A 22,872-nucleotide genomic window follows, 5' to 3' on the forward strand; every position below is an offset into this window, starting at 1 on the left:
ATGAAAGGCATTGGAAGGAGATACATGCCCATACATTTGCACCAAGTGTACCTGGAGCGCAACATTATTTCAGGACTGGTTAACATAAGGCTTGTTCCTAGTCTACCTGTGGATGGGATCAACCCCCTCCTAGGTAATGACAAGGCTCAGGCTAAGGTGGTAGCTTCCCCAGTGGCCTTAGAGAGGCCGAACGAGGTTAGGGAGACAGAGCAGCCCACAAAATTCCAATGGCTGGACATTTGGTATCTGAAAAACCCAAGCTAGCATTTTTATTGGTCACACCTCCACAAGGATATGGTTGGTTTCTGCAAAACTTGCCACATGTGCCATGTTGTGGGGAGCCCCAACCTGCAATAAAACCTGAAAATGCTGGGAAAACTCAGCAGGTCTGACAGCATCTGTGGAGAGAGAAACAGAGTTAATGTTTTGAGTCCGTAAGCCTCTTCTTCAGAGCTAAAGAATCTGTCACTTATTCAATCTGTTCTATCACAGGGGGATGATTCTTGTTCTGCCATTGACATATTCTGCTTTCTCACCTTTATGCCACTATCAGAACCTTCTTTAGTCTTCATCACTACCATTAACACTCCCTTTGTCTTGTGTCCATGACATCTTTGTCAAGCTCTTCTTAGCCCCCACCTATCGCTGGCCTTTTATTCTGCTTTACCTGCTCCACCCCCTTTAAACAGTATAAATTCCATCACATTTCTACTTCTTTTTAGCTCTGAAGAAGAGTCATACGGACTCAAAACATTAACTCTAACTCTGTTTCTCTCTCCACAGATGCTGTCAGGCCTGCTGAGTTTTCCAGCATTTTCTGTTTTTATTTCAGATTTCCAACATCCACAGTATTTTTCTTTTCCTGCAATAAAGCCTGCTCTATTAATTCCTATGCCTGCTTTTGGGGAGCCCTTCAGCAGAATGTTGGTGGATTATGTGGGACCCCTACCAAAAACAAAATGGGATCACTAATATCTTCTCACTATCATGGATGTGGCAACTTGATTTCCAGAGGCCATTCCCCTGAGAACTACTTCAGCCAAAGCAATGGTTGAGGAGCTAACTCAATTCTTTACCTGATATGGACTGCCTACTGGGATCCAGTCGGATATGGGCACAAATTCTATACCCAGTATTTTTCAAAAGGTCATGAGTAACCTGGACATAACACAGCTAAAGTCCTCAGCCTACCACCCACAGCCACAAGGGACTTTAGAACAGTACCACCAGACCCTAAAGACAATAATCAGGGCATTCTGTTATGACAATGCCTATGACTGGGATAAAAGGCTAGGATGCCTCCTATTTGCCATCAGGAACTCACCCAGTGAATCCACCAGTTTTAGTTCCTTTGAATTAGTTTATGGACATGAGATGAGAGGCCCATTTAAACTAATCAATGAGGCATTTTTAGAACAACGAGAAGAGACAGCGAGTGGGCAGGAAGGAAGAGGGAGTTCAACCTTAGTGGGGGGCCACCCTTCGGCTCCAGGCAGTTATGGCTCAAAAAAGCCCTTGGAGCGATTCAGTGCAGCTGTTAGTTGCATTTTGGTGGACCTTTGTAGTTTTCAGCTCACAGAGAAGCCATGAGAACTGTTTTGTGCAGTTAAAGTTCAGGAGAAGATCTGGGGAGCTGAGAAGGCAGCGGAACATTTTATGGAGTGGGCAACATATTATCAGGGTCAATTGGCTTGATAACAAGCCTAATTGACCCTTGATTACTTATTTAAATAAGGTGGGCAGGTTTCCAATTTTGGCACCTGCCCACCCTCCATATTATAGTGGTGAACTCGGGGGTGGGCATATTATGGGGGTGTGATCAGGGGTAGGCTAGTATGCAATGACACCTGGAGATACCACCTAGGCCAGTTAGAAGCCCTATTCCAAAGGTTGCAGTCTGTGGTCTAGTGATAAACTCCACAAAGAGTGAATTTGCTTAAGGTCAGGTAACCTTCCTAGAGTATGTTGTGGGTAAAGGGTGGGTGTTGCCCAGGGCAGCAAAAGTACAAGCACTGGTGGATTCCCTGTCCCCATGATTAAACAGCAAATAATGCGATTTTTGGGAATGTGTGTGTTGTAATGCAAGTTCGTCCTGAACTTCAGTACTTTAGCCGCCCCACTGATAGAGAAAGGAGGCTGAACCTAGATAGCCCCTTTCTGCCCAGGCTATACATGAACAACTAATTCAAGAGCAATATTACTAACCTCAACCCTAATTCCCCAACAGTCCCACACCCTTTACTGTCTGTCACGGAGTATCACATTGTGGATATATGTCTAGTCTGTACCCAAGCAATCTTCTCTTTGAAGGTTTCTCATTTTTCAGGTGTCTGGAAGGTTACTGAGATTATCATGTAGCACAGCACCTGCAGAAATGAATTAAGTTCCTTTGTCACCTTTTAGGAAATTGGTGGATGTAGAAACCTGACCAAGAGGGATGTTTGTAGTGAAATAATAACCATGTGTGAACCCAACACATTTGCAATTATGCTGTAAGTGGCAAACAGAAGAAAGCCCCTCCTCCAGGTATTTTCACCTACCTACACATGTTTAACTGCCACTTCTAATTTTTCAATGTGCATTGTAAATCTTGTCTGTTACATCGGCCTTCAAAGTGAGGCAGTGAAATTGAAGACAAATAATTATGACTGGATATCTTTTTTTACCAGAAGCCCCAGAACAGTACATAAGAGCAAATCTCTGAAATTCAATCTTTTTTGGTGTTTCTGGCTAGCTGCCCCTTTTTCTATCTTGGCAATGCTTCAAAACACATATCAGAAGGTTTTTGGGATTATCCCTATTCCCATAGTATTTTAGCGCCAAGTATTTCAACTGCCTTTCAGTGTGTACCAGAGAGATCTTTAGTCCATTTCTACAAACACTTCATTCTTGCAGTGTTAGAGCGGATTTGCATATTTTATGTTGTTTTGTACCTCATTCACATTTCCTTTTAATTGCCTTCAATTAGCTGGACTGCCATCACACAAGAAGTAATGCTGCTTCCTAGAATTACTTTGGTATTTAACCATAGAAACACCAGTGAGATGTCTACTGTGCTATTGTACTGTAAGAAGCTGATTAGTTGAGGCTGAATACAAGAGGAAATCCGGAAATCCCAGTGAAGATATTAAGGAGAATTTTAACTGGGAGTAGGATTAACCTGCTGGAGTCATATGGCTGGTACCAAAGGAAGGCTCCCTGGCAAGTTTATACAACCTTATAATTCAATCCTTTAAGCCCTGGTATCATTCTGGTGAATTTACACTGTACCGCGCCCATCCCAATACCCTTCCACCACAAGGCCGATTTTTTTTAATGAAGATCGATTCCCAAAACTGAATACAGTTCCCTATAGATGGGATCTATCCAAGGCTGTATGAAGTATTATTGTCATTTGAAGGAGTATACTGATGGAGTTTGATGAGGAAGGATGGGGGGGCTTGTCTTGAGCATAAATACAAAGATAGAGGGACAGGTAGTATTGAGGAGGTGGGGAGGCTGCAGAAGGATTTGGACAGGTTAGGAGAATGGGCAAAGAAGTGGCAGATGGAATACAACGTGGGGAAGTGTGAGGTCATGCACTTTGGTAGGAAGAATGAGGCATAGCCTATTTTCTAAATGGGGAGAGAATTCAGAAATCTGGAGTGCAAAGGGACTTGGGAGTCCTAGTCCAGGATTCTCTTAAGGTTAACTTGCAGGTTGACACGGTAATTAGGAAGGCAAATGCAATGTTGGCATTTATTTCAAGAGTACTAGAATATAAAAGCAGGGATGTGCTGCTGAGGCTTTATAAGGCTCTGGTCAGACCACATTTAGAATATTGTGAGCAATCTTGGGCCCCATATCTCAGGAAGGATGTTCTGGCCCTGGAGAGGGTCCAGAGGAGGTTCACGAGAACGATCCCAGGAATGAAAGGCTTAACATATGAGGAACGTTTGAGGACTCTGGGTCTATACTTGATGGAGTTTAGAAGGATGAGGGGGGATCTGATTGAAACTTACAGAATACTGAAAGGCCTGGATAGAGTGGAGGTGGGGAAGATGTTTCCATTAGTAGGAGAGACTAGGACCCGAGGGCACAGCCTCAGAGTAAAGGGAAGACCTTTTAGAACAGAGATGAGGAGAAACTTCTTTAGCCAGAGAGTGGTGAATCTATGGAATTCATTGCCACAGAAGGCTGTGGAGGCCAGGTCATTGAGCGTATTTAAGACCAAGATCGATAGGTTCTTGATTGGTAAGGGGATCAAAGGTTATGGGGAGAAGGCGGGAGAATGGGATTGAGAAACTTATCAGCCATGATTGAATGGCGAGCAGACATGATGGGCCGAATGGCCTAATTTCTGCTCCTATGTCTTACGGTCTTATGATCTAAATACCATCATGGACTTGTTGGAAGGAATGGCCCATTTCTGTGCTGTTTATTCAACATAACTCTATGAATTTCAAACCTTTTGAGATAAAGGTCAGTATTTATTCACCTTTTTAATTTTTTTTTGTAACTTTGCACTAGTTGTTAGTGGTCTGTGCATATGCACAACTAAATTCCTTTCACATCCAGAACTCCTAATCTCTCATCATTAAGAACATTTTCTTATTGTCTTTCTTAAATCTACATTGCTTCACAGTGAATCTATCTGACATGGTTTTGCCGACTCACTTACTCTGCCTATTTCCTTTATAATTCCCTGCTCCTATCTACATTATTTTATATCTTGGATGTACAACTTACTACCATGTCATTTATATACGTGGCAAAAATTTGTGGTCACAGATCTAGGACACCAACTGCCACATCCAACCAATCAGAGAAAGCTCCCTTTTCCCTACTCTGCCCCTTACCTCCCAATCAATTACTAACCAACTCCATGTGCTTTGAGTTTTGCTAATAATCTTCTGTGCATACAGACAACGCCCACAGCTACTCCTCTATTCACCAAACTCGTGACCTCCTCAACATATTCAATTACATTTGGCAGACTTTATCTACCCTTCACAAATCCAAACTGACTCTCTTTGATCAGCTGACTTGTCCAACTGTTCAGTCATTCTATCTCTGACGTTTGACTCCAGTAACTTCCCTACAGCTGGTCTTAAACTGACAGGTCTGTGTTTGCTGGTTTCTCCCTTCCTTCTTAAATATTAAGAGTCGCATTTGTAATGTTTCCGTAATAGAAGTTAAAATGGTCCTAGCTTCATGCTAGAGACATCATGGCTGCTTCCAGCCCTCACACAGCACAAACATAACCTCTTGAGTTAAGATTGGGGCTTTGGTCCATTTAGTTCATTATACTACTCAAATAATAAGCCTTATATTCTCTTTGCCATTAATGTCAAGAGATTCATCAAAACAGAAATTTAACAAAGGGCCTAGCAATAATATCTCTATTTTCTCATGAGTTCTAAATATTCCTAAATTGTTTCTTATGGATAAACTATATGGGTCACTGATTGACAATTTTTGCTTATCAATTGCTGGAACTGTTGTTCCGGAGTTTTCATTTAACACTGTAGACTCAATGGATTGAAGCCAGCTTTTCAGTGCGTACATATCAGCATAGAAAGTTGCCTCATTTGCAACCTTTGTACTGTGACCTTTCATTTCAAACAGTTTGTGCATGTGTGTGCACACATGTGAAGGGGCATTGGAATTAAAAGTTGTGAAATCCTGCAAGATCCCAGAATGGAAGGGAGCTGAAATGTGAATGGTTGGGACGCTAAGCGCTGCATGTCAGGCATCTTTGTGGATGGTGTCTTCAGTATCTCTGGCTGTCAGCAGAAAATGAAGCTGACTCTGACTGACCTGTTTTATGATGTGGAGGTCAGTTATTTTTAGGTCATTGTTTGCTTACAGCTGCAGAAATTCTCAATCATTGGCAAAAGCCTATGAAAATGCTGTTTCCCAACCACCTTGTCCCAGGTGGTGTACTTGGCATGGGTTAACTAAGGAGGAGAACATTCGAAAAAAGGATTGGGAAAAAAATTGCCTTAATGGGAACAAGGTAGACCTGCTTACATTGGATTTTTTGTCTGAATTAGTTTAGCAGTTTTAGTTTTGCCAAGACTGGGATAAGAATTTCTACCCCTGGCAAGACGGGGCAAGAGAGGTTTGTGAGGGGTTGGGATGTTAATTGGTAAGTATGTGAAACCTGACTCCAACTTGCCTTGAACATGTCTACTTCTGATTTAAGTGCAGTAGTTTAGGGTCATATAGGTAAGCCGCTTGGGAGAAGTAGTCTGTGATTATAATATTTAAATGAAACTCCTTTCCTCAAAGTTTGGGAACCATTTAAGGCTGTGGGTCAGATTTCCCAGGAATGAAGAAACTTGGCAGTTAATAGGGGGTGGGAGCTGCCAGTTCCAGTAGGTAAGAACATTTCCAATCCTGCCTGTGGACCAAGAGGAGCATAGTGCTTCCTCCCATCCCCCAAGCAAATCTTCTGCTCTGATCTGCCTACCATCCCAGGATCTTCAGACCCTTCCCTGCCATCTCTCCCTCACTGCGATCTCTCCCACCCTTCCTGCTGCCTTGCTCTGATTCACCCCACCATCTACTGCCATTGTCAGGAATGGCCTCTGTGGTCTGCGGCTCTGGCCTGTTCCCATTGGCTTTCCCACCCAGCAGTGGGTTAGTCTCTCAATTTGGTCATCTGCTGAGTGGGAAACGGAGTAAAACAATGCTAATATGCTGCCATTGATTTCAGCAGGACCTCTGTGTTCCCAGCATTTTTGAATCTCCCAGCTGCAAACACATGCCCCTGCTTCCTCCCCATAAATAGTGGGGTCCAAGTTCTGGTGTATGCAGCGCTACACTAATATAATCTATAACAAAGACAAAAATACCTGGAAAAACTCAGCAGGTCTGACAGCATCTACAGAGAGGGATACAGTTGACGTTTCGAGTCCGTATGACACTTCATCGGAACTAAGACATATAGAAATGAGATGAAATATAAGCTGGTAGAAGGGGGTGGGACAGGAGAGCTCGATAGGGGGCCAAGGTGGAGGCCAAGAAGAGATTGCCGAAGATGTCATAGACAAAAGGACAAAGGGGTGTTGACGGCGGTGATATTATCTAAAGAATATGCTAATGGGGACATTAAGCAGGACAAGCTAGTGGCAGATGGCCCTAGTGCTGGTGGGGTGGGGGGAAGGGATCGAAATGGGCTAAAAGGTGGAGATGAAACAATAGATCGAAATAAATTTAAAAATAGGAGGGAAAAGAAAAAAATATAGTTGTAAAAAAATTATAAATTATTGGAAAAAGGGGGATCAGAAAGGGGGTGAGGATGGAGGAGAGAATTCATGATCTGAAATTGTTGAACTCAATATTAAGTCCGGAAGACTGTAAAGTGCCTAGTCGGAAGATGAGGTGCTGTTCCTCCAGTTTGCGTAGAGCTTCACTGGAACATTGCAGCAGGCCAAGGATGGACATGTGGGCATGAGAGCAGGGTGGAGTGTTGAAATGGCAAGTGACAGGGAGGTCTGGGTCATGCTTGCGGACAGACTGAAGGTGTTCCGCAAAGCGGTCACCCAGTCTGCGTTTGGTCTCTCCAATGTAGAGGAGACCGCATTGGGAGCAGCGAATGCAGTAGACTAAATTGAGAGAAGTGCAAGTGAAGTGCTGCTTCACTTGAAAGGAGTGTTTGGGCCCTTGGACAGTGAGGAGGGGGGAAATAAAAGGGCAGGTGTTGCACCTTCTGCAATTGCATGGGAAGGTGCCATGGGAGGGAGTTGAGGTGTAGGGGGTGATGGAGGAGTGGACCAGGGTGTCCCGGAGGGAACAATCCCTGAGGAAAGCTGCCGGGAGAGGGGTGAAGGGAAGATGTGTTTAGTGGTGGCATCATGCTGGAGTTGGCGGAAATGGCGGAGGATGGTCCTTTGAACGCAGAAGCTGGTGGGGTGATAAGTGAGGACAAGGGGGACCCTATCATGGTTCTGGGAGGGAGAGGAAGGTGTGAGGGAAGGTGCGCGGGAGATGGGCTGGACATGGGCCCTGTCAACCACATGGGTGGAAAACCTTGGTTAAGGAAGAAGGAAGACATGTCAGAGGAACTGTTTTGGAAAGTGGCATCATCAGAACAGATGCAATGGAGGCGAAGGAACTGAGAGAATGGGATGGAGTCCTTACAGGAAGTGGGGAGGAGCTATAGTCGAGATAGCTGTGGGAGTTGGTAGGCTTGTAATGAATATTGGTGGACAGTCTATCACCAGAAATTGAGACTGAGAGGTCAAGGAAGGGAAGGGAAGTGTCAGTGATGGGCCACATGAAAATGATGGAGGGGTGGAAATTGGAAGCAAAATTAATAAATTTTTCCAGATCCAGACGAGAGCATGAAGTGGCACCGAAGCAGTCATCAACGTACCGGAGAAAGAGTTGTGGGAGGGGGCCAGAGTAGGACTGGAACAAGGAATGTTCCACATACCCCATAAAGAGACAGGCATAACTGGGGCCCATGCGGGTACCCATAGCCACACCTTTTATTTGGAGGAAGTGAATACAATCAATGTTAGCTGTGGCATCATCAGAGGTCACTTCTTGCTTGCTTTTACTGTTACAAAAAATGTTTCATTGGTGCAAGGTCAAATAACTTTGCAAGTTTTCAATAATAGGATTGCATCTTACATGAACTTTTGAAATAAAAGCTTCCAAGAAATACTGTATGAGATTTACGTTGATAAGAATGAGTTTCGTATCTATTAATGTGGACATAATGAACCCTAAAATTTACAGAGGGTACTTTTCAATATTGGCATCCTTTTCATCTTCTGGACTGGAGTAGCCTTTGAACAATTCCCACAAAGCAAAACTAGCTCACCACAAGTCTTCCTGATTTATAATGTACATTCAAATGCCACTCCCACATATCTGCATCGTCACATACAAGACAACAATTTCATTCACTGGAACAGCTAAAGCTGTTGTACAATCTGTGCTCGTCAGTGAAACCGAAAAATGGACTCATATTTAAAATACAAATTAATTGTATTTGATGCCATTGATTGATAAATAGCAGGAATATAGGAACAGAAATAGACCATTCAACCCTTTATGTTAGAGTATAGCTTCAAACTTTTTAACATATTGGTATTGATTTTTATGTAATTTTTTTTTACTTTGAGTTCTTTCTAATTTGTTGCTTCTTAATTTTATAAGATATTTTCTTGCTTTTTGGGGTTTTCTCTGATGCAAGCTATTCTCCAGCAAGTGATATGCAGCAAGGGCTTTCCCTGTGCCAGTCTGGAACATACTGTGCAAGCATGTGAATCAATGGATGGGCATTTTACACGGTGGTAGTGGTCCCATCCACCAGCCAGAAAGTTGGGTGCAACCCCACCTCCCTCTGCCAATCATGGAAGTCACAACTGGATTTTACATTGAACAAGCAGTTAATTGCCTACAGGTGTGGCTTCCACCCCAAAGAGCTGCCAGTCTATCGAATGGCCAGAAACTCTTCGGTCTCAGCAGAGCCACTTTGGCCATTTATGGGACTGCAGTAGGTCCCAGAGCAGCAGCCACCGAGGGGGCCTGGAGTGCAGATAGGTGGAGTTGGGGGTGGGAGGATGGCCCTTGTGGGCCTCAGGGTACCAAAACAGGAGGACCCTCTCAAGCCCATAGGAAGGCCGCTAGGGTTTACCTGGTGGTCCCACCTTATGGCAAGGTATCTATTCACCGCTGGTAAAATACCAGCAGTGGCAGGAAGAGGCCCTTAAGTGGCAGTGGGAAGGTGGGGGGCACAGCACCCCTACCATCCCACCCAGTTTTACTTGGCTCCTTTCCCATCCTGCTCCCTGAGGCCTCATAAAATTTTGACCAAGATTGGCATTCACTTTTTAAAGTTCACACCAAAAATGTTTATCACACATTCACCAAAATTCAGCTATATTGAAATGTTAATTTATTCAATTGTAGCTATTTTTTTTTGCATTTTCTTTCTAACAATTTGTTTTTCAACTATATTATTGACTGATGTCATGCGCACATCCATTATATCCATTTGTGCCAATCCTCTTTTTCCCTTTCTTTCTCTCCTGTTTTAGATTTTCATAATTTCTTTTCCTGTTCTCACAACTGGCTCTTTGTTTCTTCCTCCACTCCTGTGGAGAATTGCCTTGCCATGATTCAATGACTCCTTTGGTGGTCCATCCATGAGCAGAAACTCACTACATGGGAAATTAATGATGAACTATTCTTATTCCTCAGGCATATACAACATTTTTAAATGCGTGCAACCATATTATTTCAAAAATGCAAATTAAGGGCCAATTTTGTGAGCCCAGGGACTGTGTATTAGTTTGAGTCAGCCACCCATCTGCATTTGGAATAGTTGGCTTGTCTAAGCTCGCCCACAGTCCACTGAGATCCATTTGTCCAACTTTGCAGTGTCAACTTATTTGAATAAATAGCAAAAACTACCAGCATGGTTTTAATCTTGCACCAGCAACAAGCCTAATGGGGATGCAGAATATCTGGCCAGCAATTCAAGTTTAAAGGGCTGTATGCATATGTTATTAGATCTGCTCTTAATCTATCAAGCTTGGTACAGTGCAGTTCCAAATGATGTGGAGGATGTCCCCTGTGAAGAGACAGGACTGTGCCTCCACAAGAACTGTGCAGTGGTAAATGCTCTCAATGTTGTCATAAACAAATGCACCTGTGAGAAAGAGATTGGTGAGGTCAAGGTCAAGTGCACTATCCCTTCATGTTGGTTCTCTTACCACCTGCTGCATGCATACTAGCAGACATTCCTGACTCTTCAAAGCCCTGTCCATCATCTACAAGGCACAAGTCAGGGTGTGATGAAATACTTTCCACTTGCCTGGATAAGTGCAGCTCCAACAATACTCAAGAAGCTTGACACCATCCAGCACAAAGCAGCCCACTGGCTTGGCACCCTATCCACCACCTTAAACATTCACTGTCTCCACTAATGATGTACTGTAGCACCAGTATGTACCATATACAAGATGCACTGCAGCAACGCACCAAGCCTCCTTCAACAAAGCCATGACATCTACCCACCTAGAATGTCAAGGACAGTAAATGCATGGGAACACCATCACCTGCATGTTCTCCTCCAAATCACATACTATTCTGACTTGGAACAATACTGCTGTTCCTTCACTGCCTTTGTTGGGTCAAAACCCTGGAGCTCCCTTCCTAACAGCATCGTGGGTGTACTTATACCACATGGACTGCAGTGATTCAAGATGACGGCTCGCCACCACCTTCTCAAGGACAATTAGGGATGGGCAACAAATGCTGGCTTAGCCAATGACGTTCACATCCTATGAAGTCCCCTACCCAGAGTACATTCTGTGTCCTTTCCACCCTCTGCGCTTCCTCCAAGTAGTGTTCAACTTACAGGGGTACTGATTCACTATCTGAAGGAGGGTGATAGTTACAATCAGCAGGAGGTTTCCTGCCTACATTTGACCTGAGACTTTATGGCTTCCAGGGGCAATGTTGAAGATTCCCAATGGCAATCTCACTGGCCATATAGAAGTCCCCATGTCTTGTGGGACTGTCCTGCCAGTGGAACAGGAAGTACTCCCTGGGTGCTAATGGAGGTCCTGGGACTTTGACTGGGAGGTCTGATTCTGTAAGTATGATTATGTTGGTATTTTGCTTGGCTTGTCTGCAAGACAGCTCTCTCAACATTGGCACCAGTCCCCAGACGTTAGTGAGGAGAACTTTGCAGAATCGACTGGGTTGGGTGTGTCTTTGCTATGTCCACATTCAATGCCTTGGTTGCAGCCAAATGGTCCTTTCCTACATTATTCTTATTCTATGTAGTGGTTTGATACAGCTAAATGGCTTACTAGGCCGTTTCAAAAGGTAGTTAAGAGTCAATCATGTTGTTGTGGGACTAGAGTCACATAGGGATGAGATAAGAATGGCTTTTTGAACCTGTCTGCTATTTTTGTACGTGGACATCCAAATCTATTTTCTCCTCCAGATTTCTTAGTGTCTCTAATTGAGCGAATACTCCCATTTGTCTTTCTTAGATCCAAAGTGGATAACCTCACACTGTCCTACATTGAATTCCATTTTCCAAAGTTTTGTCCACTCACTTAAGCTATCTATGTATCTTTGCAGCCTTCTGCTCTCATTATATACTTACTGTGCCTCATAATGTAGTGTCATCGGCAAACTTGGATATCCAGCCCTCTATTCCTTCATTCAAGTCACTATGTAAATAGAATGAAAAACAAAGGCCTCAGTACAGATTCAAATTCCATTTCTTCATCTGTTGTTACATGATATATCGATCTATTGTTAATGTAGTATTTGAAAGATAGTGCTTTTATGAAAAAAACAGATGGATACTAATATGCAGATTAAGCTGGCAGTGTATGAAATATTTGTCCAAAGAATTCTCCTTAATGCAAAGGAAGGTCTTTTCCTGGCTCCATTTGTGAAATCTGGGATCAAATTGCATGCTTTATTTGTTGGAAAATCACAAAATAGCTGCAAGGAATAAGGCTGCAACCTGCACTGGCATGTTACTCAGAAGGATGGGCTGTACAGCAGACATTAAGGGCAGAATTTTGCCGTCGGCGAGCAGGGGGCGGGGCCAGCTCGCCGATGCGTAAAATGACGCGGGATGACGGCAGGTGGAACCCCCGACATCATCCCGGCCCATTTAAATTTTCAGGAAGGCAGGGGCGCAGCAAAATCAGCTGCGGACCCGCCGACCTGTCAATGGCCGATTGAGGCCATTGACAGGATCATTTAAACAATTAAAGGACCTGCCCGTCCAACCTTAAGGTTGGCGGGCAGGCCAGGAGCCCCAGCGGCAAATAGAAAAAACATGAAACCTCATCCAGCAGCGGGATAAGGTTTCATGCAGGGTTTTTAAAATTTTAATAAAGTTATTATGTAAATTATGAACATGTCCCATCTCACTGGACATTGTCACATGAGGGGGACATGTTAGGGATTTTTATTTTCTATTTTTAATATTTTTCAAAGTGGAAGCGATCTCCCTGAGGCTGCACTTAGCCTCAGGGAGATGTGTGCTCTTTCGTGCGCATGCGCGAAAGAGCGCACTCTCGCTTTTAGGGAATCCCACCCCCCCACCCCGCACAGGGAGCGCATAGCGCTTCCCGTCGGATGTCACGCTGTGTGGGCCTTAATTGGCCCACCCACGTAAAATGGCAGTGCGGCCCACTTCGCTGGCGAGGATCGGCTCCCCACCCGCTAGAGGTTGGGTCGGGCCCGGCCACCCGACAGGCAGAAAATTCTGCCCTAAGAGCCTGGATTAAACATTTGAGGGCTGTTAAATTAAGTATGCAGCATTTGACTTGGGTGGCAGGAACATCATATGCTGTCCTATTTAGGTTCTTCTACAATGTTGATGGTATATTTAGCTCTGTAGCTGATATGGAAATTTGCTTGGCACAACAGTGGCTAGAAGGTTTACCTGGAAGTTGGGTATGAGACCACATTCTTCTTGATCTAGCATTTGATTCCTAGTATGACTGGGTTTCTGTGAGGTAAGCAGCAGCTGCTGCAGTACTTCACCTCTAACTAGTGAAGGTTTCGTTCTGTGGGATATGGTGCTGTAGAAATAATAGTGGCAATGCACTTAAATATTTTATAGGGAAAGGATGACCTTATATCGGTCCTGAGCCTAGTGAGAGTTAAATGTACTTGTCATTTATCAAATACTTGATTTTACCATTCAGGCTTTCAACACATTTGCGTTCCTAGTGTTACAGACAGGAGGGGTTTTAATTAAAAAAACCATGTTTTCTCCTCTCGCCACCCATCCATAAAGAGAAAGGTGTTTTGATTTTGATTTCCCCCTTGATAAGTGGTGGTGTATTTCCCAAACCCCTCAGTTTTGGTGTGATCCAATTTATATTAATAACCTCACAACAAACTTGAGATAGGGCAAATTCAGAGGGGTAGTTTATTTGCACACATTCAATCACGAGAGGAGGGGTGCAACGTAGCCTCCTTTTTCACTCATACAATAAATGAGGCGGGATAGAGAAAGGAAGATTTACAGGGCAAAGACCACAGAGTCCAGAATCAAAGTCCAATGGTCGGCAGGCTTAAGATTGATGCTGGAAAATTCATTTTTCCAGTAGAGACGACTTCCACAATGAGTAGGCATGCAGAGTTGAATTAGTCTTGTAGGCGCAGGTGCAGAAGTTTAAATGTTCCAGTAGAAACAGTATAGATGGGGGCAGCAGGCATTTCAACCTGGGCTGAGCCCTTTTTTCTGAGCTACTGCTTGCTAGATGAAAAATGGCAGACAGATTGCCAGTGCAGCAAGGCAGTGTTACAGGTTCCTCCAGCTAGTGGGTCATGTCACGTGACTCCCATCTGTCCACTTGGGTTTAACAAAGGATATAAGGATATATTGTCTGGATTCTTGAGATTGTTAATGTTTCAACATTAAGAATTTGAAAGGAAAGGTGAAGGGTCCTTTGTCCAAACAGGCAGACAAACTCCACTGGCCAGGCCTGGTTTATGAAATGTAGATGGCCTTTGTATAATTCCCTTTGAATTTGGTCTCTGCAATCATCAGGGTGGTTAGTGTCTCTTCAGAGATAACAAGGTGCAATTTTTATCAATATTGCTAGATTAGCTCCTATTGTTCGAAGGTCACAGCCAGAAAGCTCCTTTTGTTTGGGGTTACACACAGACATAGCTTCAGCCTTTTCAAAGTCTTTGTTGAGTTTGTAAAATTTTAGGAAATAGCCATGTCGACATATATATAGTTTATAAAAATATAGTGTGAGGTCTTAGCTCTGGGACACCAGTGAAAGGAAAGGATCTTCAAGCACAGAAGCTCCTGTGATCTGAAAGCTGCACCCTTATAAACTGCAAAAGAATGTAATTAGAGCTAACTAAACAGATTAAAACTAATAGATTACTTAATTTTCAGACTGTAGAGAAGCAGTGTGGCAAAGCAAGATACTGAGCACAATTCTTTATAAAAATAGAAATATTTTGTACAGGGGTTAAAATTAACTTATGTCACACAATTTGATTAAATGCCTGGACATTTGGATGAAAGTACTCTTGTAGATCTTTAAACTGTGATTAAGGCCGGGATTTTCTGTGTCCACTGCTTGTTCAGTGGCGTGAGCGGACAATATGGTGCGAACCAGTTTGTGATCGTCCGCTTAGCCCACCAATTGCAGGCCACATTCTCCATCATCGGACGTCAGGAACCTCATTGTAATACATCAGCATATCATTATTAGGCCTGCCTGCAGGAATCATCCCCACTGTTGGTTCGTCCGCCCATGTTGGCAGGAAAACACATTGTCAGCCACCACCTGACACCTTCATTCCCCCTCCCAACCTCACCCCATCCTGGCACATTCATGCCCCCTCTCCCAACCTTACCCCACCCTGACACCTTCATTCCCTCCTCCCAACCTTGCCCCCATCCTGATGCCTTCATTTCCCATACCCAACCTCACCCACCTTGGCAACCATGAGGTGCAGAAGCCAGAACTTACCTGCCAGGCTTTGTTCACATTGCGGACCTCCGAGAAGTGGAAGATGCCAGAGCCCGATACCAACGGCACACTGGAGAAACGACCATGGCATGCTGGGTGGATTCTGATGGGCATGGCTGTGCTGTGAAACAGCACATGGAAGTTGGATAGTCACAACAGATGATCGTTGAGGGGGTGGGAGAGGAAGAGCTAGGATTGGCCGGGAGAGGAAGAGGTGTAGGGGGGGTGAGGTTGGGAGGGGGAAATGAAGGTGTCAGGATGGGGTGAGGTTGGGAGGGGGGAATGAAGGTATCAGGGGGGAGATTGGGAGGGGGGAGGGAGAACAGGGGGGAGGGGGGTAATGGTGGAGAAGACGGCAACTGGTGAGGTAGGTGTATGGGAGAGTGGAAGGTGCAAGGGAAGGGGTGTGGAGAGGGGAGGGAGTAAGAGTGGAGGAAGAAGTGAGTCTGGAGGAAGGAGTTGGGAGGGGGGAGCGACTAAGCAGGGTGGGAGGGGGAGCCCGGGGGGAGGACTCGGTGGGGGGAGGGGCTTTGGGGGGAAGAGGTTCTGGGGGGGAAGACAGTTCCGGGAGGGGAAGGGGTGTGAAGGGGAGAAGGGGTGCGAAGGGGGGAAGGGCTGCAAAGGGGGGAAGGGTGCGGGGGTTGGGATCTGCAGGTGAATGTGTATGGGAGGGGTCGGATAGGTCCATGTGTGCTTCCATGGGGGCAAACTGAGGGTGGGTGTGGTATGGGGGAAGGGTGAGTTGACTGAGGGCAGAGTGAGGTGGTAGGGTGGGAGGGTGAGGGTTTGACGGTAGTGGTAGAAGGGACGTCGAGGGTGGTTGGTGGGGACCCGGAAGCAAACACGGACACTGGGAGTGGGGAGGAGGAGGTTGGGGAGGTGCATGTGGATGGGGGTGCGATTTTGGGAAGGAAGGGAATGTGTACATTCACCTGGACCTCCCCGAAGGAAAAGGGTTGTGGCTGGTAGGTAATGGAGGGGAGGTGGAAGGTGATGCTGGGGGGTGGCCAACTGTGATGGGGGAAAGGAAATGGGTGACTTGAGAAGGGTAAAGGATGAGGGAGTGAAAGTAAAACTGAATTAGCACCTTGATGTCCAAATTGAAAGTGAAATGAGAGTCGTGGTGGGTGAGATCATGTGCTGCATGGGAATGAGATCAGTGGGTGGGCGGAGATGGAGGTCAGCTCAGATGGACAACTGAAAGCGAACCCCAGCAGGCAGCATTGAAAATGCTCAGGATGTTGGGATGACTGTGAAACGTGAAGAATCCACGTGCATGTGAGTGTGCTTGCACGAGGCTCCAAAAGGCCCTGCCACACACACATTTTTCCCTCCATAATCACTCATGGGTCGGCTCCTCCCTCTGTGGTGACGGGTCTTCCAGGCTGCTTATTTCCACCGCTTCACTGGAGGAGGAGTCCTCTTGGCTGCAGATGAGGTCGAGGATGGAGCTGAGGGACTGGCTGTTGGTCCCTTGGCAGAGCTCCCTGTGATCCAGAGTAGAGATAAGTCAGCAGAGTCAAAAATAAGAGAAAGAACATTCACAGTTGCGTTGAGGGAGGGATGATGTGGTGCAGGATCCTCAGGTGGGTGTTCGCCGCGAACCTCACCGTCAGTGTAGGCAGGTTCCACGTCCTCACCAGTCAGCACGATGGCACGCTCCTAAAAGTGAGTGAGGGGCCTAAGGTTTGGAAACATAGCAGCCAGTTCATACACAGCAAGAACTCACAAACTAACTAGCCAGCATTGGGCCTCCCACCCAATAAAGCCCCCACTGGGGTGGAAATCTTGCCCCCGAGAACTGTTGACTAATCAAACGCTGGCAGCTCTCCATTACTGGCAGCGCCACTGCAAGTGGTGGCTGCTGCTGGTAATGCACTGAGGTCCAGCCCCAGGATTGACTCTGGATCCCAGGGCACAGGTGAGTGAGGGCAAGGTAAGGGTAACGGGGAGGGGGTCACCAAAAGGTGGGGATACGGACGAGTTCAAGGTAAATGCAGGAACACGGCTTTCAGCAGCCCCATCCCCCCTCTCAATGTTAGGTCCCTCAATCAGACACAGCATGCCTGTCAACAAGGGACACCCCTTCCGAGGGCCACAGGGAAACCTGGGCAGCCTTCGGGAGGCATGAGAAAGGCATGTGATTCCCATTAAATCCCTAAGCCACTACTAAAGTCCAGTGGGCTCAGGGATAATTGGCTTTAAGTAGCTCATTAATGAGTCTAATTGCCTTCTCAATGCTGGATGGTGGAATTTGCACATTGGCCCCTCCCACCCCTAACTTAATTGGGAACAGTTTTCCCAACGTTGGGAATCTGATGTGGATCCTCTTGTCTGATTCATGCAGCCTCCCTTGCCATCATTCCCATTCCTGCAGGCTCCACTAAATCATGCCCAATGTCAGCCTAGATCTTATGCTCAAGCCCTGGAGTGACTCAGGGGCAAATATTAAATGAGTTAGACGGACCAGCTCCCAGTGCACTTTTGGAGTTTAGATCTGATGAGAACTAAAGGTACAAGTAATCTGCACAACGTATGGCTGCAGAATCAACTCTTTCACATTATAGGCAATCCTTTGATATTTGCCGTCACATCTTGAGGTGGGTTGTTAATGTTTAGGTGTCTAGCTCATGAATGGGTGCTGGGGTTGTAGATCTATCTGTGGTGGTGGTGTGTTTCAGTTCACTCAGGGAGTCTGAGTTACTATGGCTGCATGCACATTGTAGTCAAGAACTATGGAGTGTGATGCTGGAGGCTCCAATATTCTTTCCATCACATGGCTGACCAGGAATCTCTCCCGCTCTTACTGCCTGCCATTGGCATATGTTGAGAGGATTTGTTGGTTGATACTCAACCTGGTTGACCACATTATGAATGTAATTTCCTTGGCCATCAAGACTTGAGGTTGGACTAGAATCCAGAACTTCTGGCTCAGAGGCAGGGACACTACTTACTGTGCCACAAGACTTCAGGACCTATCTGTAGAGTATTGAAAATTGCATTGTATGTTTTAACCACTTAAGGCTACCAATACCATGTACCAGCAGAGGGAGTCTAGAAGGAGAATAAAGGAATCCATGTTTTAACAACACATGCTGCAGTTCTGCTTCTTACTGAATTTTGTTCAATCTTACTGTTTCCCCCCAAGAACTGCACAATGGTGATGAAAAGGGTGAAAATTTGAAACATTGCTTTCAGGTATGCAACTTTAGGAAGATCTTTGTCTACTTCCTACAGATAGCACAGCATTTTAAGTTGTAAGTTTAGGTAACACATTGAGGCTCTAGTCTGTTGTTGGTCACACAAGAGGCATTCCAGTTTGGGATTAGCAAGAGGAAGCCCTGCACAGTGTACACATATACTGAGATTGCAAAAATAACCATCCAACCAAAAAATATCTCGGATCATTCGAGAAGCTTTTCTTTGAAAGGAATGCGATCCTGGATCGTTGATCATGCACTATTGCTGCATTGCTGGTCAAGATGGTGCTGTCTATGCTCAATCTACCACATTTCTTCCTTAACCAAGGATTCCCACCCATGATGGTTGAGGGCCCTCAACCGTGTCCAACCCATCTCCCATGCCTCTGCCCTAACACCTTCCTCTCCTTCCCAGAACCATGATAGGGTCCCCATTGTCCTCACTTTTCACCCCACCAGCCTCCACATTCAAAGGATCATCCTCCGCCATTTCTGCCAACTCCAGCATGATGCCACCACCAAACACATCTTCCCTTCACCCCCCCCATGTCGGCATTCCGTAGGGACCATTCCCTCCAGAACACCCTGGTCCACTCCTCCATGACCCCCAACACCTCATCCCTCTCCCATGGCACCTTCCCATGCAATCGCAGAAGGTGCAACACCTGCCCCCTTACCTCCTCCATCCTCACCGTACAAGGGCCCAAACACTCCTTTCAGGTGAAGCAGCGCTTCACTTGCACCTCCTTCAATTTGGTCTACTGCATTTGCTGCTCCCAATGCGGTCTCCTCTACATGGGGGAGACCAAACGCAGACTGGGTGACCGCTTTGCGGAACACTTTCGGTCTGTCCGCAAGCATGACCCAGACCTTCCTGTTGCTTTCCATTTCAACACACCGCCCTGCTGTCATGCCCACATGCCCATCCTTGGCCTGCTGCAATGTTCCAGTGAAGCTCAACACAAACTGGAGGAACAGCACCTCATCTTCCGATTAGGCACTTTACAGCTTTCCGGACTTAACATTGAGTTCAACAACTTCAGATCATGCACTCTCTCCTCCATCCCCACCCCAATATTCATTTTCATTTTTTAACTTGTATTTTTTCATTTTTATTTTTTATTCATTTATTTTTATTTTTTATTTATTTTCATTTTTATTCATTGCTTTATCCCCACCTTTTATTCTATTTTCAATCTTTTTTCCCACCACCGCCCCTTCCCCCCACCCCACCCCCAGCATGGCCATCTGTCACTTGTTCATGTTTTTCTTTCCAGAGTGCTTACCCTTGTCCTATTATCACATTCTGCTTTCTGACCTTAATGCCACCATCAGCACCTCCTTTAGCCAATAACACTATCATTAACGCCCCTTTGTCCTTTTGTCCATGACATCTCTAGCAATCTCTCCTATCGCTGGCCTTCTATCCAGCTTCACCTGCTACACCCCCTTTAAAGAGTGGCCAGGATTTTCCCCTCAGCGATTTGGGGCGGGGCACGCTCGCTGAGGGGAAAATGACGCGGGGTGACGTCGGGAGGAATCCCCGATGTCATCCTGGTCCCTTTAAATTTTTAGGAAGGTGGGCGGACAGCGAAATCAGCTGTTCATCCACCGACCTGTCAATGGCCAATTGAGGCCATTAACAGGCTAATTAAGATAATTAAAGACCTGCCTGTCCCAGTTTAAGGCTGGTGGGCAGGCCAGGAGCCCCAGCGGGCTCCAGATTATTCATGAAACTTCATCCACTGGCAGGATGAAGTTTCATGTCTGTTCTTTAAAAATGTAAAGATTTTAAGTGTTTATTATTAACATGTCCCATCTCGTGTGACATTGTCACATGAGGGGGACATGTTAATAATTTTAATATTCTTCTATTTTTAGACTTTACTTGCTTCTCACGAATCTCCCTGAGACAGGACTTTGCCTCAGGGAGCAATGTGCTCTTTCGTGCGCATGCGCAAAAGAGCGCACTTTGACAGATGGGGATTCCCTCCCCCCCCAGAACAGGAAGCGCAGAGCACATAGCGCTTCCTGTCGGGCAGGCTGCTGGGCGGGCCTTAATTGGCCCGCCCACTCAAAATGGCGGTGGGCCCTGTTTCGGAGGCGGGGGTCGGCTATCTGCCCACCCGCCATCCGAGGGCAAAATTCTGCCCAGTATAAATTTAATTATATTTTTACTTCTCTTTAGCTCTGAAGAAGAGTCATAAGGACTTGAAACATTCTCCGCAGAAGCTGTTAGACCTGCTGAGTCTTTCCAGCATTTTCTGTTTTTGTTTCTACCACATTTTGACGTGCATTGGAGGCATCATCTGTATTCCTATGTTGGCAAAAGTGTCAAACAAGAAATCAAAACACAAATAATCAAAGGTTGTTTCTCTAGTTAGCTATGCCAAAAAGCACTCAAGAAAGACAGAAAGCTGTCAGGGCTGCTGGAGTTCTATCACTTTCAGAGTACAGAGCTACTGAAGTTGAGGATGCCAACAGTAATTACCACACTCCAAGTTCAATTCCAGTTAACACTGTTCACCAGGAAACCACCTGGAAAGCAACAACAGCAGTCTTGCAAACAGTTGTGAGTTGTCCAAGCAATGTTTCCATTGTGGCCGTGCTTATCCACACCGGACAGAATGTCCTGTAACTGACAAACAACGTAAAGCCCATGAAAATCTCAACCATTTTGCTCACATTTGTCACTCATCAGCAAAATCAACTACTAAGACCAATACCACCAGGATGATGCCACACATGCTTAGTACAGCAAAATAATGAGAGAATGTAGCCAATGTAGAAGTGGATGACCCTGAATATACTTCTGTGTTCTCTTTCAGACACAGAGACCAGAATGTGACAGTGACCACTGGCTGCTTGGACATAGATGCTCTCATAGATGCAGCAGCTATATGTCATCTGTCAGTGTCATCGGAGACAAAATGCTCAACAAACACATAATATTTCCCTTACAATAGTGACAAACCACTGAAAGTTCTCAGGACTTTTGAAATGCCAATTTCATTTAAAGACATTAGAATAAATGATACATTCTATGTCAAAATCTGGAGAAAGTGACACACAAGTTTCCATACAGCAACAGAACTGCATATGATTGCAGTCACATATGCGATTCCTACGCATACCAACAGCATTCTTGAATTGTATGCTAACCGCTTCAATCTGGCAAACTGAAAGGTGTTACATGTAAAGCCCACATAGACCCTAATGTGCTCCCAGTGTTATGATATGGCAAGTGGTATGTGCCAGGCTGACCAAATCCCAGAGGGAAACTTGGCCATGCTATCACAACGATTTTGCAATTTGTGTTTATTACGAGAAGGTTTGTGTGCTGAAGTCAGAAGTAACGGGTCCACTACTACCTTTAGAGATTTTAAAGATTCAACGAAAACATTTATTAACAAAAGGAAAGAACACTTAAACACACAAGATTTCCGGTACATAGTTACATTTCGTTTTATAACAGTTCCACAAGACTTAAACTTAACTAGACTCCCAACTACACATCCCTTTCAGGCAACAGCCCAAAATAGATTATTAATCTATAAAACATCCAGCAAGATTACCATAAGCACCCGCTGTTCCTATAAGGGAGATATTTCAAAGCTTCTTTCTCCCTCTCACTTGTCAATGGAATTCCAAGGCTTTTAACACAACCTTGGTTACTGGAACAGCAGACTTCTCCAGGGTGGCTGGAGGCTTTTCCACAAGTCTGTTTCATATGGCACACCTTTCAAGATCTCACATGGCCACCCCCATATAGATTTCTGCGGTTTACTTAAATTATTCAAACACACTGAAACATACACACATAAACATAAGCCTGCTTTAAAGCATCCCACAGTAATATCAGGGAAAATATGATAGTTCCTTTACACCAGCTATGCATCAACATAGACAAATATCATTTCCTGCCAGAAAGCCAACAGAGAAGGAACTTCAGCATTTACTTGACCTTGACATTATTGAGAAATTTGGGGTGAATCTACCCCTTGGGTCTCACCCAGACAAGTCGTCAAGAAACAAAGCAAGAGCCAGATTAGAATCTACATTGATCCGCTTCCCGCATTGACCTCAATGCAAACTACCATCAATTAATCTCACAGAAGAATCAAGGTGCCATACAGCATTCTCCGCTCATATTGTATTTCTTTGGTACAAGAGGCTGAACTTTGGAGTCA

The 22,872-nt window shown here is 45.2% G+C and overlaps 1 protein-coding gene across 1 annotated transcript in view; it reads left to right on the forward strand.

Annotated features, from left to right (window-relative positions):
• Positions 1-5,709: 5,709 nt before the first annotated feature.
• Positions 5,710-22,872, forward strand: part of ece2b (endothelin converting enzyme 2b) — a 281,119-nt gene continuing 263,956 nt past the window's right edge. The window contains exon 1 of the mRNA XM_078563943.1: positions 5,710-5,817. Within this exon, the coding sequence (XP_078420069.1) occupies positions 5,725-5,817 (93 nt within the window). The 5' untranslated portion in view covers positions 5,710-5,724. The remainder of the gene's footprint in view (positions 5,818-22,872) is intronic.

Source organism: Cetorhinus maximus, chromosome 19, assembly GCF_964194155.1.
Source record: "Cetorhinus maximus chromosome 19, sCetMax3.hap1.1, whole genome shotgun sequence".
Taxonomy (NCBI): domain Eukaryota; kingdom Metazoa; phylum Chordata; class Chondrichthyes; order Lamniformes; family Cetorhinidae; genus Cetorhinus; species Cetorhinus maximus.